The sequence below is a fragment of the Diadema setosum genome, chromosome 15 (assembly GCF_964275005.1).
Source record: "Diadema setosum chromosome 15, eeDiaSeto1, whole genome shotgun sequence".
In the NCBI taxonomy this organism is placed as follows: Eukaryota; Metazoa; Echinodermata; class Echinoidea; order Diadematoida; family Diadematidae; genus Diadema; species Diadema setosum.
The window spans coordinates 10,569,471-10,587,773 of record NC_092699.1 but is presented as its reverse complement, the minus strand read 5'-3'; the positions used below and the strand labels follow the sequence as shown (position 1 = coordinate 10,587,773).

The following is an 18,303-nucleotide window of genomic DNA, read 5'->3' as shown; positions in this document are numbered from 1 at the left end:
CTAAAGACGAGGTATCATACACAAGCAGATTTCCTCAATATAGTAAATGCTATTTTGAAAATTACATTCCTTACACAATAAAAACTGGTGTCATGTATGAATTCTCCGTTATATAAAACTTTTGAAAAGATTAAATGTTTTACCGCGGTTTTCATGCTTCTTGTATAACCTGTTGGTTGTTACCACTTTTTACGCTATACTTTTAGCTATACTAAACAATACCTGTCGAAAATAAGAATCAACAACAACATCGCCACCACCACAACAACGACAACAGCAACAAGAAACCCTTGTACTTAACAACTTATCAGTGCAGCTCATGTGCGTGGTATATCATTTCCTGGACTTTTGTACGTATGCAATAACATCTTGAGCCTGTTATGATATCTATTCTTTGAAAATAAGAACTGGTGTCATGAACGGATTCCTCCTCAAAGAAAAAACAGAAAAGATTATGTTATCTTCGAATTATTGTTCCTGCGTTAACCCTATAAAGCCCAAGGGGGGGGGGGGGCACATTGTGCCCCCCTACCAGATTTTCATTCGCCACTCCTTCGCCCTTAATCCAATCTTAACCAAATTTGGTGACTTTTCCTAAAATCTTATTCCAAACATTTTGGTACATAATTTAGCTATATTTGATATTGCTGGTTGCCATGGCAACCATAAACTGACAAGCCATGTCAGTCAGATTTTGCGTATTTTTCTGTTCCAATTCCAATTAACAATATTATAATGTATGAAATAGGCATTTCTTGGCTGAAATTTGCTGAAGAAGCAAAATGTGAAGTAATTATGGTCCTGAAATGTTTTTCCTATTATTTCCTTTGTTTTTCTATGACAACGGCATAAAACAATAGACATAATAGAGATACTTGAAAATAACAGCATTTTCCAAAGATTGCTGTTCTATTTTGTGTCATTTTGATTCATTCACCCACATTATACCTGTAATATCATTTGTTCATCACATTATCAATCTGCAAACTTAAAATTCCAATATTATGGGAATATGAAATATGATAACTATGCATGTACCTAACCCGAACAATACATCACAGATCTCATAATGTAATTCTTTATTTTGTTATGAATAGCGCCCCCATGTGGTGACCTTGAGAAATTTCAACCTTAACAAAAAAATGAGCCTTGACTTTATACACATCATTTGTGGCTTGAAGAAGCTTGAAGAAGGGCAAGGCATTGGGCCGGATGCATAAAAGCTAGCAGTTGCTTGTGCTAGCCTTTTACTTAAATCCATATGCACAAAAAACAAGCAAAATTGCTTGCTGCCCGTAAGCAATATATTGCTTAGATACCTTGCCCGCAAGCAATATATTGCTTAGATACCAAGCATTCGCTTAAAAACGTATCCATAAAACAGACCTTTTGGTTGTTCTTGCTAGCAATTGCTTGCAATTTTCCAAGCTCTGTAAAATGAGCTTGAGCTTTTGGAAAAGTTTCCGCACTCAAAACGCCCTTTCAAATGCATGCTTTCATTCACACCCGCCTTTGTTCTTGTGCAGCTGTTGAAATTCAAAGTAATGAGATAATATCAATTCAAGCTTCTAAAGATTCACAGCAAAACCAACCAACCAACCAACCAATCAAACAAACCAGCTTTCCAAGACATTAAGATCCTACTCAAATCATTAAACTATACTGTTTTAAAAGAAAACTGTACTGACATTTTCTAATTGTCTGATAATTCTAATCTACATTTTTTGATGCCTACTACTGGAAAGAGAGGAAGTAATGAGATAATATCAATTCAAGCTTCTAAAGATTCACAGCAAAACCAACCAACCAACCAACCAACCAATCAAACAAACCAGCTTTCCAAGACATTAAGATCCTACTCAAATCATTAAACTATACTGTTTTAAAAGAAAACTGTACTGACATTTTCTAATTGTCTGATACTTCTAATCTACATTTTTTGATGCCTACTACTGGAAAGAGAGGATTGTAAAACCCAGGATAAGCCTGTAATGATTTTTTGAAAAAAAATGAAAACGAGCAAGCCATGGAACGATCCACGCAATTTGGCCTACGTCACAGGTGCTCTTTGTGCACAACTCCGACATTAGCAAGACGAACTACATAATGCCAATTTACTGATGAAATCTCACACGAAGCACTCCAAAAGCTGTTATCTAGTATAATTGCAATATGGAGCTATAATAAATATGTTAAACAATATCTATTAATCTTTAAAAGCAAGCTCTTCAACAGCTTTTTATTTAGATAAAACTTGGGGGGAAATTCCAGATATGCAAAATAAAATTGGCATCGTTATCCGAACGTGCTGCCCATAGAAGACCGTGTGTAAGTAACGTTACGCATTGATGATCATGATCGAGCGATGGTTCGCCAGTTCAAACTATCTAACGTAGATGAGGGCTGAGTGAATCTCGAAAATCCAAATGTAGATAGACTCTCTTCAACGACACGCACGATTTACGCTTAGTGAGATGAAAACGGTACCCAGTACACATAGACTCTGAAATACTAGAACTAGGACTAGGACTACTGAGCACTCAAGGAGTAGGTTCTACGTGGCAGTCTTTCATGAGTAGGCCCTACACTCACTCACCGTCGACATTGCAGCTGTAGGCCCTATGTGTACAGCGCTAAGGCACAGCGTAACGTTACATACCCTGCTGCCAGAACTTGAAGAAAGTCCAGACGAAAGTCCAGACCCCAGATCTAGATCTGGACCCTTGTCCTGCAGGCACTGTTGTTCCTGTGCTGAATTTTTCAGGTAAGGTATCTGCTTTATGGATTTCCGATGTTTTGTAGTCGAGTAAATCTCATAGTGGTGTTCTTTACACCAAGGACTAATGTTAGATCTAACAGTTTGTTTCAGTAGGCCTACTAACAGTGTTAGGACCCATATCTCGGAAGAGTGGCCTGACCACGTAGATTCTAACACAGTGTCGCCGCTTCGCGATCCCAGCGCTGGTGTAGGTATAGTGCTAGCGTACTTCCGTATCCATGTAGATATCTCAAAATTCACCTTGCCAAATGGCACCAAACTCACAGGAAGTACTTTATGATTCATATCCAACAGCTCACATTAATTGGAAACAAATCACATGTCGGGAAGCGTAAGTGTAGATGTCGACTTTCCTGTCGGCGTCGCTAAAAATAATCTGCTCTACGACAAAGTTTAACATTAGTGATTGCGGCCAGGCCCTACCTAGAGTGTCTATCTGCTGCGCACGCACAGACTGAAGTTAGCCATTTAATATCATGAGACAAATCTTTCAAGTAATCGGGGGCAATAAGTAAATCTACAAATTATTTGTGGTAAGTTGAATGAAAAATGTAGTTCCTATATCACACAAGTCGCAAAAATCATGACACTTTTGAGTTTAGTTCTCGCGTAAATACCCCGTTCGCACAGTACTAGTCGGCTAACTTCAGTTTAAGATTGTGCATCTTGCGTTCGCCAAGATCTCTCGCGAAGAGTGATTTTTTTTTTTTTGAGTGACGACTTGAAAGTCGGCGTCAATATTGATACTTCTCGATTACTGATTTCGTTCAAATATAAGAGAATACTTTGAAATATGCTACGAAGTATATCCTGTAATTTTGGTGCGATTTGGTTTAGTGAAATTTGAGATATCTACATGGATAGAACAGTACACACGCACCGCCTGCTAGCTAAATTAGGCCTAAGCGTCGTCTGCTACTCGATACTCAATATGTGAATTAACGCACGCGTATGCAAGCACTTGTAATCAGTAATAGTGAGAGCACCTGTGACATAACATCCGGGCTCGTCAGCTCATTAGCATAATACTCACCTAAAAAGTTCCATTTTTAACATTAAATTACGGATTTAATCGTTATGAAATTTTGATTCTGTTTGCACCGCTGGGTCTTTTAGAATTAGAAGAACAACATATAAAAAAAATAAAAAACCGGTAAAATGCCCTTTTAACGGGTTGTTGAACTGTACAGTATCTGCTATGTTGCTTGTGTTCTGTTCCTAGATCTGATTTTAATTTCATCTTTGGGCTCGATTTCTGCTTGACCTGACAAGTTCATATCAAAATCACCCAACTCGTCCCCTTTCAAATGCTTGTAGTGCTTGAACTTTGCCCTCAGGACGTCGTTATTCCATTTCCCGCTGCAGTCGTTAACGATCCGCAGTGCGCCCCTCTCGTCCAATTTGAGGAGGACCCTGAACTCATCCGGCATCTTGTGTCGGTTGGTTGTGTAGTTCAGCTTGACGTCTTCGTAGTAATGCGTAAACAGAGTGCGATTCGTCGGGTCTTTGTAGAACGGAAAAAATCCGAAAAGCTGAATTCGAGAACAGAAGTGCGTGGCTGCTGCGTAAACCGCCACGCCGGTACTTGGAGAGCTCAATTTCAGAACTCTGCACATGATAAGAGAAAATATCACTTTTTCAGGATATGGATATGGTCATTGATAAGTAACATTACATCGGTGTGATATCTGATAAGTTTATTGCTGAATCTATTGCATATAGGTGAGAGGGTCGTAGTGTCCTTCCCTTCTGACACGTTGACAAATATGTATTAATACTTTATCTCAAATTTTATTTAGTCATACTTCGATGAACTTTCGCAGTTCTGTTACTATGTATGAATTTGTCCTGTTATGCAAAGTCAACTCGAATAAATCTTCAGCTTTCCTTCAAACAAAATTATCTATATCAGCTTCTCTTTCTTATCCCTTAGTTTCATCTAAACTCTGTAGGAATTTCGAAAATGGAAATCAGCACAAAAGGGAATGCAAAGGCAGTTTAGGATTACGTTGTAGTTACGTTCAGACGGTGATCCTTAACCTCCAGGACAGCTATCTTGGAGAGTAAGCACGCAAGCACTCGAAGATAACTTACTATAGCTATCCACGAATTATCTCAGGGCTAGCGATCTCTCAGCGAGCCGTGGGCAATCCCCAGTTGTAGTTAAGGAAACCCAAACCCTAAAGAGCAATGTGGATTGAGTGAAATCATCAACATTAGTAGGAACACATCAGTGAAAGTCCGAGGAAAATCAGGCAATCGATGTTATGAATTCTTAAAGTTTTGGTGTTGAAACCACTGGATTAGGAGACTACTACAGGTTATGACGTATATGTGAACAATACAAAGAAATATCAATCGAAAATTCCACAAAAATTAACTTTTCCAACATAATGAAAGAGCACTTGACTAACCACTTTAAAAAAGCAGGGGGAATTTATACAGTTATTGCTACCCGTTATGTCAGTATCAAGTTGATGGAATGTGTAATTTTTATGAAAACTCAATTTTTGTGGAATTCCCATTATATTTTCTTTATATAGTTGTCTACATGTGACGCCATAACCTCTAGTAGTCTCCACATCCAGGTTTTCAAGCACCGAAACTTTAAAATATATAACTTTTGCATCGATTATGTGATTTCCTCAATCTTTGTTTGTTTGTTTGTTTGTTTTATTTCAATACGGTTTAAAAAGAACCCACTATCAGCCTCAGGGCTGTTTTTCTGTGAGTCCGTTTATATCAAGATACATGGTATAAAACAACAAAAGTAAAATACAAAACAAAAATTGCATTCACAAACACGACAAGAAACATATTGACAAAACAAAATACAAATTTCACTGATATGTTCTATTATAATGTTGCTGCTTTCACAGAATTCACATTTCTCTTTGGGTTTGGGTTTCTTTTAAGCATCGCATGGACGTGAATTTGTACAGATTGTTAATAAGAACTTGTAAATAAGCGTATCCTCTCCATGAACTCTCCCCCCCCCCCCCCCAATTTCAGCCGCGTTTTCCTCTGCTTCCGGGGTCAACGTAGATACACATTAACATGTGCGTGTGTGGACGGAGTCGAAACGTGCTACATAGAAATGAAAAGAACAGAATGCTCGTGACACTAGGTCAAGCATAAATACGATGAAGATAAAAATAATATAGTGGCTCCACGGGACCGGTACGCTCCGCCCTGTCGCCAAAATGCGAGCCCATCTCCCGCTTTGAATAGTCCACAAACCGCCATTATGGCACACCACATGGAGACTTGTGTGAAATTCAAATTCACGAAATTCTTCCGTCGAGATGTTTTCATTGCAACTGATTGACAAATTGCCCTACATCGACGTAAAGATGTCGATGTAGGGTAATTTGTCAATCAGTTGCAATGAATTGTGGGATAATTGCCAGATAGTAGTCTAACTGATCTTAGTAACCAAAATTTGGCAATTAGGTAATTTCATGAAACCCTTGGTAATAGTGCCGACAACTTTGTCAGTGTAAACTGTAAAGTCACTAAACAATATTTGGAGATTTTCTAGGTTTTTTTTTGTGATATCAAAATCAACAAATATACAATTAAGATGAATAAAAAGTGCTCTGTCTACTCAGCATTGACAGATGGTGATCTGACTGTTCTCACAGCAACCAAATGGTGAAATTTGGTAATTTTGTGAAAGCCTTAGGGAATGCAATTTTAGTCTGGTCATTGAATCAGTATTTTGTGATTTTGCGGATTTCTCTCTCTATCTCCATGTGTGTGTGTGTGTGTGTGTGCGTGCGCGCGCACGTGTGTGTGTGTCAATTCAAAAACAAGACATCGTACACCTGTGTGACCGATGACTGTTCAGCAGCGCAGCTGCAATGAATTGTATCCGGGAGGTGAATTGTATGTATCGCCATTTTGATACTGTTGCCAGATGGTGATCTTGCTCATCTCAGTAACAAAATTGTGACATTTGGTATTTTGTAAACCCTTAATTATGAAATATTAGACTGGTCACGAAATAAATATTTGTGATTAACTCGTAATTTCAGAACCAACAAAATTAACCACGAATGAAAACAAATATGCATTATCCCGAAGTTTTGCTCCTATCCTCACTGTAATCTACCAGTCATCTATTGATTGTGGCAAAGTTCCATCTGACTGGAAAGATGCTAATCTGACGCCAGTTTTCAAGAAGGGGGGGGGGGGCAGTATGACCGCGCCAACTACAGACCCATATCTCTCACCAGTTTCTGCTGCAAGGTGCTGGAGCACATCCTGATCAGCACTATTATGGGCCAACTGGAACGCCATAATATCCTTAATCCTGAACAGCACGGATTCAGATGAAAGAGGTCATGTGAGACTGAACTCCTCGAATTTACCCATGAGGTATTCTCTAACATGGCTGGGGGAAAGCAGACAGACATCCTGATACTGGATTTCGCAAAGACTTTTGATCGCGTCAACCACTCTCCTCATCCACAAGCTCAACTTCTATGGACTCCAGGGTGTTTTGAATCAATGGATCTCAGATTTCCTGGGTGGCTGACGGCAGGCTGTAGTGATCAATGGAGCAAGATCCGAGTTCATTTCTGTCCAATCAGGAGTGCCGCAGGGGAGTGTTCTTGGCCTTGTCTGTTTTTTATTTACATCAGTGACATGCCTGATCTACTCAGCTCTCCAGTCAGATTGTCCGCGGACGATACAGCTGTCTACAACGTTGTTACTTCAGTTGATGATCAGAAGCACCTACAACGTAATCTGGGGGGCGTTTCATCAACGAGTTCGTCGGAGGTTTTCACCGACAAATTTGCTATCAGCCAATCAGACGCAAGGATTTACACTGACAACTGTTAAAAGCTAATGAAATCCTTGCATCTGATTGGCTGATAGCAAATTTGTCGGTGAAAACTCCGACGAACTCGTTGATGAAATGCCCCCCTGGACCAACTTGTTGAGTGGGAGAAAAGATGGGATATGCTCTTCCATCCCTCAAAATTTGTTGTCCTTCCAGTTACATGAAGGAAGAAAGTTCTCCAGCCTGAATATTACTTACATGGACATACACTGGAGGTTGCCAAGAGTGTGAAATATCTAGGAGTAACGCTATGCCCAGACCTCAACTGGATAGAGCACACCACCGGCATCTGTTCCAAAGCCAACAAGACCCTGGGCTTTGTGAGACACAACCTCAAGATCTCTTCCAGGAAGATAAAAGAGACAGCATACAAGACTTAATGTCAGACCAGTAATGAAGTATGCCACCACCATCTGGGATCCCCACACCCAGCAGGCCATCAACATGTTGGAGCTCATTTTGTCCAACGACGTGCAGCTCGCTTCGTCATGAGACGACTGATACCGTAACAACACCTCGATTGTATCGGCCATGATTGACGAACTGCAGTGGCCATCACTCGAGGAGCGACGCTGTACTTCCCGCCTCACCATGCTGTACAAGAACCATCACGGCCTTGCCTGCGTGAGGAATATCCAAGAACACCTCCATCCCGCTTCCATCAAGACAAAGAAGGGGTCACAATCAACAATTTGTCATCACACAATGCCGCATACATTACCATCTGAATTCATTCCTGCCACGTACCATCAAGCAGTGGAAATGACTCTCTCAGGAAGTCGTTGAGGCCAATTCCATCAACACTTTTGTGTCAAGGGCCACAAGACGAGAATAGCTGATCATCTGCTAGCTCTTTATTAATTAATTAATTTATTTATTTCTACTTTTTTCTGTTTATTTCTGCTTATTGATTACAGTTTTTTTTTCAAATTCATTGAAATTGAGCCATTTATTTGCAATTATCATTATCATCAAAGTTAACTATTAAAAATTTCTGCGAAGTGTATAGCCAACCTCTCTACAAAAGTGACAGAATAATCATCTAGTTGATTGTGGTCGCTAACCTGGAAGAAGAACCTGGATGAAGAAGTTCCCCCATAATACATTGCATTACAATTCTGTTTAGATGCGTACCATGTGTGCCTGTTGTTGGACACACACACTCACACACACACTCACACACACACACATACTGAGTATGCAAAAAAAAAGCATCAGTAACGTGAATACTCGTATAGCCATTGCGATCGTCGCGCACATTGGCACTGGTGACACTCGCACGCCTAGATAAGCTCATGTTCCCCTTCATTTTTACTTCAGTGATTACACCCTGGTTAGTTCTGGGGTCGTCGCGAAACTTCCTGTTCTGTGGTTTTATCATCGGATGGGACTCGCTTGTAGTTTACGGGGCAGGGGTTACACTTATAGAGCTTATTGTCGAGGATAGCTAGACACCTTCGAGGATGAGCTCCATTTAAATGTGAACGCGTGTAAATGGGGCCAGAGTTTATCCTCGAAGATAGCTATCCTCGAGGTTAAGGATCATCGTCTGAACGTAGATACGGTGTTTCGGAGTAAGGGAGTCCAGATTAGGCCCTGTTACCAGTAGATGCGAATCCTTCTTGTTAGTGAATGACTGCCTTCAGAAGGTATATTGATTCGTCTTCATGATGAATTTCCCCCATTACCATGTACATGTAAAATATAATTCGCAGTATCAGGTCTACATTATGACAAACAAGCATTTCTTTTTCTGAAAAGAAATAAAAGTAACCCCAAACAAAGCCTACAGAACATTTGTTTTTTTCACTGTCAGCATTTCCGAATAATTCTCCATCAGCTCACTTTTTCACTTGACCCTTGAGCTCTGCAGGGCTGTAGGCGAAACCAAAGTGGAGATTGTAGAAATTGCTCAGCACCGCCAGCGCCGTTTTCAGATGATCGTTGTGGGCCATACTCCCGGAATACCAGAGGGTACTGCCGTTCATGCGGGTTAAGCTTGTCAGAAGTTCCCAACACACGCGTGGCAGCCCATCGATAGTGATGTTGCCGTAGTTGTCGGTACAGTACGTCAGATGCCTGTATTGTTCGGAATTCAGTGACATCAGACTGACTTTCGAACCGACGTCCGAAGCGAACTCGCCTCCAAACAGCGCCAGATTCATTCGGATTACAAGATCGGAGCTGTCGATGAGATAACCGCAACTGCTATTCAACAGCACACCAGAGTTGCCAATGATAGCACAGGTCCGTTTTTCAGTCATGTTGGTAGTCTGGTTGAGTTGTGGTATCTTCGTGACGTTACTGGAGAATCGCATATCCATCGGTGGAATACCGGTTTTGAATAACTGAATGGTTTTCTGCAACGTCCGATGCTTGGAAAACGCTTTTCTGGATAAACATCAACGAATAATGACATTCATGGTGACTTACAAGGGGAAATTTGAAACTCCTAAAGTGTAACGAAGATAAAATGTGATGATGTAAGATAATTAATTTATTGTTCAGTCAAAACGAAATATATCATTAATCAATCAAATAATGACATTATATCCACGTTCAGATTTAGGTTTCAAATTTTGCCTGCACTACGGTTAAAGTAACTTTGCAGCAATAAGGGATGGGTGATATAATCCACATTCATTGTCTTGCAGATATCGTAATGTCGTACATTATCATTTAATTGCAACTCCTTTATGGTATAAATTCGTCCTGCCCATGAGATAATGCTTTTAACATTATTATTTGTGTGTGTGTGTTTGTGTGTGTGTGTGTTTGTTTTACACTTGAGAAAAACCGAAAATTTTCAACGAGAACACAGTTTGAGGTATGTAGAGACCCATACTTGTGGAATCATCGACCTAAATATACGCTCTCCGGGAGAATATGTCTAGTCAAATTTCAAACCCTTCCTAATCAAATTCTTAAAATCGTCATTCAAATTCGACAACACCATACGTTTTGTGTCTATCGGTCATTCAATTCAACACAAACAGCAATCAATCTATTTCGTATTTGATGGAGCGTGTGTTTTTTTGAGCGATTAAAAGTGTTAGTAGGAAGCCAATTTTGCTTTAGAGCACTCAATTTCATTTTCGAGAGATCAACAGTGTTAACTGGAACACACTTTCGTTAATCTACTGTGGAATTTGAAATTTGGATAATGAGGATAATGCTGCGACCTGAAATTTTACTCCCCTGCAACCGGAATTTTGTTTAAACCATGTTCGTTATAACGGGAGTGCACTGTAATCTGCAAAGTTGTTCAAAGTCAGGGTTCTATTGGCTCTAGAGTCCTAAAGCCCCCGCCCCCTCCGAAAACCCCCAAACAAACAGAGAACACACACACACACACACACACACACACACATACACAAAGAAACGAAGCAAAACAAAAACCCAGAGTCACTATAGACTGTACACATTTGTCCTCTTGACCCAGCCTTATAGCCTTTTACAAAGGCAGCTCGCTTAATTTCAGCACACGCACGCAAAGAGCAATGGACTCGCGCACACAGCGCGCGATCGGCGAGCTCGCAGGCTCCCATCCGATCGCTGTGTGCGCGCGAGTCCACCACCCGCCGTATTATGCGAGTCCATCGCGAGCCGCCTTTGCAAAAAGGCTATAAGGTATAACATGCTAACAATAACAACAACAAAGCCCTGCAGTCTGATGTTTGCCCTGGGGCCAGAGTCCGTAACTCGGGTTGGCTCCACAGAACTCTTACACTGTGTAAGAGTTCTGTGGTTGGCTCTAGGCTGGCTCCTTGTTAGTCTGGGCTCCATCCCCTTTTCCTTGGTGCGATGGCGCAAATTTTCTGATAGCGATAATCGTGAGACTGCGCGCCCAACGAAAGCCTATACTCACCTAATTTTTGCAATCTCTGTTTCATTCCCCCAATTGTCGTGACGAAGAGAAGGCTCCAGTTGCCTTGTCAACGCTTGGAAATCTGGTAACACACACAGGACAAAAGAAAAATAAACACTCAAACATGACAAATAACATGGAATTAAACGCCAATGATTTTTTCTTTTTAATCTGAAGCGAGGCAATAAAAATGCGATTTCATTGTATGTCCATTGCACAATGTGTTCTTAGCGAATGAAGACAAATAGAAGTGGTCAGTATATTTGGTCATGGCACCTATTGAGAACTAGCATACACACATATTTTGAGATGTATAAGCAAGGAGATCAGATCAGGCTCAGCGTCTGCTACCTATTCAGTTTAGCTTGGAAGGCGAAGCTGCAGGGCAAGGAGCGGTGTGTGCGACCCCGCTGCCCTGCAGCTTCAATCGGAGACATACATGTTTCATATGTTTAATACACTGTATACCATCTGCTGCATGTGCTCCAGAGATTGTCTATCAAAAAATGTTCTATGACATACAAATGCATATTGATTTATGTTGATTCATGATAACCTGAACATCACTTTTGTGGTTATTTCTTGGATAAGCCTACAAAAAAAAAAAAAAAAATCTTTCCAAATCAATATTCCTGCTATGACCTCATCTTTCAATCATGGCATAAGTATCTATATGATTAACAAAACATCTTAAATGCACCCTCCCTGAGACAGAGAATAACTTTCATGTTCCATTGCCATGTCTTTTGTTAGTCACATTTTTTTTTTTTTTAGGCATATCCCAGTAATCTGAAGAAAAATTGAGGAAAAATTAATTAAAAATGTCCTGAACGTTTCTTATAGATATTCGTTTCACCGCAAAAGTGATGTTGAGGGTATCATAAATCAACACGGTTCAACGTGCATTTGTATTTTAGGGAACCTTTAAATACTTTTAATACTCTTGCCAATGCAGGCCAACACACCGTGGCTCCTTTGCGTTTCAAACATGTCAGTAAAGTTCTCACCAATGTCACCACTGTGGTTTCGTGTATCTGCGTATAAAATTAAACAATACAATTACAAATTAAAAGACAAACAAACACATACAGTACACATGCTGTCTCTGCTGCCAAACTGTTGGTGCCGCTTGGAGTGTGCACGATATATTTCATAGCAACAAACAGTGGCGCAACTACGGGGCATGGGGGGGGGGGGGCACGTGCCCCCCCCCCCCCCCATCCGCTGGTTAATAAAAATAAATAAAAAATAAAAAACCTTACCAGAATGGTAATTCAAGGGTTAGCAAACTGCTTTTGAAATCGACATGAAAGGGTGATTAAGAAATAAGATGTTTTTCTAAGATTTCTTTCAACCATAATTAGAGAGGTTTATAGTGTGAAACATTGTTCAAAAGGCCTGGAGCCGACACAAGATTGTGATTCAGCGTGATTCCTGGTTGGCGTTCTGAATATAAGCAGGATAGCGATGTGCGCAGTGTACTCAGAACATCCGAACGGCAAAAAAGAGCCGCTGCAATGTTGCGCAATGTAGAATGTACACCTTCGTTGTATCAAAGCTAGATCATTGATTTTGCAGTGTTGCTTTACATACTAGTCGATATTAAAATGCCTTGTATTGCCCATAATAAGACTTGACCTGGGTTATTTCCTAACTTTTCCATGTATATAACACACACACACATACACACACACACAAACAAACAATTTGGGATGCTCTAAAGTGCAGATTTAGGACATCCTTCCCCCGCATGGTCACTTCGACGCCTCCTCGCTGGTCATACCTTCCCCAATCATGAACATAAACCGAAACCCTTGACTACCAGTAGCGGATCGGGGGGGGGGGGGGGGCACCGGGCGCCCCCCTAAGTTTCCAAAGCGAATACATGCGGCTACAAACGGCAGTTTGGGATCGTAAAATGTCAACAATTTTCAATCTCGCTCGCTCCGCTCGCTCGCATCTAATCGCTATGCTATGGATATGTTGCTGCCATGCAGTAAATTGCCAGCGGTTGCGCCCGGTGCGCCCCCCTTAATTTCCAAAGCGAAAAAATATCTAGAAACGGCAGTTTTTAGACTGTAAAATGTCAGAATTTTTAAGCTCGCTCGCATTTAATTGTTATGCCATTCTCCTGATGCCAGTAATTGCCAGCAGCTTTGCCCGGTGCGCCCCCCCCCCCCCCCATAATTTCCAAAGCGAAAAAATATAGGTACGAACGGCAGTTTTGGGACTGTAAAATGTCACAATTTTCAAGCTCGCTCACGTCACTCGCTCGCATTTAATCGTCATGCTATTATCCTGATGTTGTTGCCAGTAATTGCCAGCAGTTGCGACCGGTGCCCCTCCCCCTTAATTTCCAAGGTGAAAAAATATAAGTACAACGGCAGTTTGGGGACTGTAAAATGTCAAAAATTTCAAACTCGCTCGCTTCGCTCACTCGCATTTAATCGGTATGCCATTCTCCTGATGTTGCTGCCAGTATAATTGCCAGCAGTTGCGCCCCCGTGAGCTCCCTTAATTTCCAAAGCGAAAAAATACAGCTACAAATGGCAATTTTTGGACTGTAAATGTCAAAATTTTCAAGCTCGCTCGCTCGCATTTAATTGCTATGTATTCTCCTGATGTTGCTACAAGTAATTTGTCGTTTCACACCGTTATTCCATAATCCATGTAAATGAAAATTCCACGAGGTGCCCGTCCCCCCATGTTGTGACCCACGGTACGCCACTGGCAACAAAGATCTAAAATATGCCTTAATAATATATGATAGGACATAAGACTAATAACTTATTAAATCCAAAGCAACATGGCCAATGAATTATATGTTGTACTTTCATCTTCATTAACGTTTGAAGCTGCATTCATTGTACGAATTAGAGAGGTGAGATCTGACCAGTCCCGCATGTAAGGAGACAACCTTATCGGCCTATGGTAAAGGGGCGATCACTCATCGCCGGCTTTAGATGGCGGTTCATGGCGGTTCTTAAACCGCCGTGAGCCGTGTCCCAACGATGGCGAAAAGCAATTATTAAACGCGATGTGAATACGTTCTCTTCACGTTTTGAACACGACGTCTCTACACGGTAGTAACACGGGTCTCCCCAAAAGGTTGAGAAGTCCATACCAAGCCAATGTAGTTGGATGCCATCAGAGCCCTTTCACTCGTCTTCAATGGGTTACAACAAAGAGCGTATTGCTTTGTTTAAATAAAAATTGTTATTGTTCTCTTAGTATCAACACTTGAGAAAGAGTGAATTACTTGATTTTCTTATATAACTTAAATTCATTGCCGAATTTCGACAATGGAATATTTGTGTGCCGAAATAAACGGTTGGTGAATACAGCATGAACTTTGCTTCAGTTTTGTTTTTTTGTTGATATATATAAACAAAATTTGTATAGGCCCTATAAATATTTAATTCTTAGTACAGAACAGGAAAACTTCCCCTTTTCATCTTTTTGTGGAATATCCTCCTCGAATGTTTCCGATACCTGATCGCCAAACACCACATTCATCAGCTTTAAATGCAGTGACATTTTTTTAGATTACCATTGTGTCATGGTCTCCTATAAATATTGTGGAGGAATGCTGGTGCATGCAAAGCACCATAGAACTGAGCTATTGTAGTTGCTCCTTCGTAGTTTTAGAATCATTGGTTGTACAGCAGTAAATATCTTGGAAGTCTTGATACTAGTAATTGACGATGACCCAAACAAGTGCAATCAGGAAAAAAGCCTATGTGCTCATTCCTTATTCACTCGTGTTATTGCAGAAATATGTCCAGCAAACCTTGTTTCACTTTGTGGCCAACAAACAAGCTTGTGAATGGGATGCCTGGTAGGGTGACCATGGCATTTCTAGGCATTGCGAGACTTTTCCTTGTTTGTCTTCATTCTCTCGAGGCAGCATCAAGTTTTTGAAGATCACCTTCAATTGTATCAATGCTTGCTTTTGTACAAATAATGACTGGGATGAAATGTAATCATTAATGAGGTTCCACAACGCAAAAATAATGTACGTCTTGCCTGAGAGGAAAAAACAAATCACGTGTGTATTTTAAGCTCATTTTTATAGCTAGCTTCCACGCATGGACGTGTTATACTCGCCTTGCTATATATGGGATGTGAGTGTAACGCTTACACACTTGACCACACATATTATGGGACAGTGGTATGGGACCCCTTCTCGCATCCCCCCCCCCCCCCAATACGCAATTTTTGCCCCTCAGCATGGCTTGATGACGCCATTGGAGCCTCGTCCTTACATTTTGAATTTTATGTCGGCAATTTTGAATTGAGAGATGGCTGTGACCTGGAAAAGAATCTGGTCTAACTAGGATAATTTTGGCAAATTTATCTAAGGCGCTTAAAACAGTATTATAATGCTATGGCGGCCATCTTACATTTCAACATGATGGCCTACCTAAATTGAACCAGCATTACGAAACAGCTGTACTGGAACGTTGGACACCACAAGCATGTGCATTCTTGAAGATTTGATGCTTCTACAGTAATTGCAACCTGAGATATGGGTAAAAACGCTATGGCGGCCACTTTGAATTTCAAGATGACAGCCTACAAACTGTATCAAAGCAATCCACAGTATCAGAAAAAGATATGTCAGATTGTCTGACATCACAACCGTGCATTTTGCACTAAATTTGAAGCTTCTACGATGCTCACTTTATGAGATATGTGCCAAAATATAGTTTGCTATGGCGGCCATTTTGAAATTCAAGATGGCAGCCTACAAATTGTATCAAAACAATCCACTATTACAAAAAAAAAAAAAATCAGAGTGTCTGACATCACAACCATGCATTTTGCACCAAATATGAAGCTTCTACAATACTCACTTTATGAGAAATGGGTCCAATACAGTGAAATTCAAAATGGTGGCTGAAGACGTGAAAAATGGAACCAAAGTTTTTTGATTCAGCACCCCCAAATTGACAATGTTAGCAAAAAAAAAAAAAAAAAAAAAGAGAAAAAAAAAATTGGCACAAAAATCTCGCGGGATTACGTAATAGCCTCTACTATGTGGACCAGAGCATCCCAAATGATATAAAACATGCAAGTTCCATCAATAAGCCCAAAACGTTTTCTAACGCAGAACCCAATATATTTACGTAGTCTTCTGTGTACAACTTACTGTACAGGTTCATGTAGCTGGCCATCTTTTAAAAGAAAACTGTCCTGACATTTTCTAATTGTCTGATAATTCTAATCTACATTTTTTGATGCCTACTACTGGAAAGAGAAGATTGTAAAACCCAGGATAAGCCTGTAATGATTTTTTGAAAAAAATGAAAACGAGAAGCCATGGAACGATCCACGCAATTTGGCCTACGTCACAGGTGCTCTTTGTGCACAACTCCGACATTAGCAAGACGAACTACATAATGCCAATTTACTGATGAAATCTCACACGAAGCACTCCAAAAGATGTTATTTAGTATAATTGCAATATGGAGCTATAATAGATATGTTAAACAATATCTATTAATCTTTAAAAGCAAGCTCTTCAACAGCTTTTTATTTAGATAAAACTTGTGGGGAAATTCCAGATATGCAAAATGAAATTGGCATCGTTATCCAAACGTGCTGCCCATAGAAGACCGTGTGTAAGTAACGTTACGCATTGATGATTATGATCGAGCGATGGTTCGCCAGTGCATTTCAAACTATCTAACGTAGATGAGGGCTGAGTGAATCTAAATCCAAATGTAGATAGACTCTCTTCAACGGCACGCACGATTTACGCTTAGTGAGATGAAAACGGTACCCAGTACACATAGACGCTGAAATACTAGAACTAGGACTAGGACTACTGAGCAGTCAAGGAGTAGGTTCTACGTGGCAGTCTAAGTTTTGATGAGTAAGCCCTACACTCACTCACCGTCGACATTGCAGCTGTAGGCCCTATGTGCACAACGCTAATAAGGCACAGCGTAACGTTACATACCCTGCTGCCAGAACTTGGGAAAGTCCAGACGAAAGTCCAGACTCCAGATCTAGATCTGGACCCTTGTCCTGCAGGCACTGTTGTTCCTGTGCTGAATTTTTCAGGTAAGGTATCTGCTTTATGGATTTCCGATGTTTTGTAGTCGAGTAAATCTCATAGTGGTGTTCTTTACACCAAGGACTAATGTTAGATCTAACAGTTTGTTTCAGTAGGCCTACTGTACTAGGACCCATATCTCGGAAGAGTGGCCTGACCACGTAGATTCTAACACAGTGTCGCTGCTTCGCGATCCCAGCGCTGGTGTAGGTGCTAGCGTACTTCCGTATCCATGTAGATATCTCAAAATTTACCTTGCCAAATGGCACCAAACTCACAGGAAATACTTTATGATTCATATCCAACAGCTCACGTTAATTGGAAACAAATCACATGTCGGAAAGTGTAAGTGTAGATGTCGACTTTCCTGTCGGCGTCGCTAAAAATAATCTGCTCTAACTCGTTATGACTAACATGAGTGATTGCGGCCAGGCCCTACCTAGAGTGTCTATCTGCTGCGCACGCACAGACTGAAGTTAGCCATTTAATATCATGAGACAACTCTTTCAAGTAATCGGGGGCAATAAATGAAGTTACAAATTATTTGTGGTAAGTTGAATGAAAAATGTAGTTCCTATATCACACAAGTCGCAAAAATCATTACACTTTTAAATTTAGTTCTCGCGTAAATTCCCCGTTCGCACAGTACTAGTCGGCTAACTTCATTTCTAGATTGTGCATCTTGCGTTCGCCAAGATCTCTCGCGAAGAGTGATTTTTTTTTTGAGTGACGACTTGAAAGTCGGC

The 18,303-nt window shown here is 40.6% G+C and overlaps 1 protein-coding gene across 1 annotated transcript; it reads right to left on the bottom strand.

The window, feature by feature from the left end:
• Window positions 1–3,975: 3,975 nt before the first annotated feature.
• On the bottom strand, window positions 3,976–9,967 carry LOC140238508 (alpha-2,8-sialyltransferase 8B-like). The gene is made up of 2 exons (XM_072318413.1): window positions 9,474–9,967; window positions 3,976–4,387 (listed from the first exon to the last, which is right to left on the bottom strand). The coding sequence occupies exons 1-2, from the start codon at window positions 9,950–9,952 to the stop codon at window positions 3,976–3,978; spliced, it is 891 nt and encodes a 296-aa protein (XP_072174514.1). The 5' UTR covers window positions 9,953–9,967.
• Window positions 9,968–18,303: the final 8,336 nt, after the last annotated feature.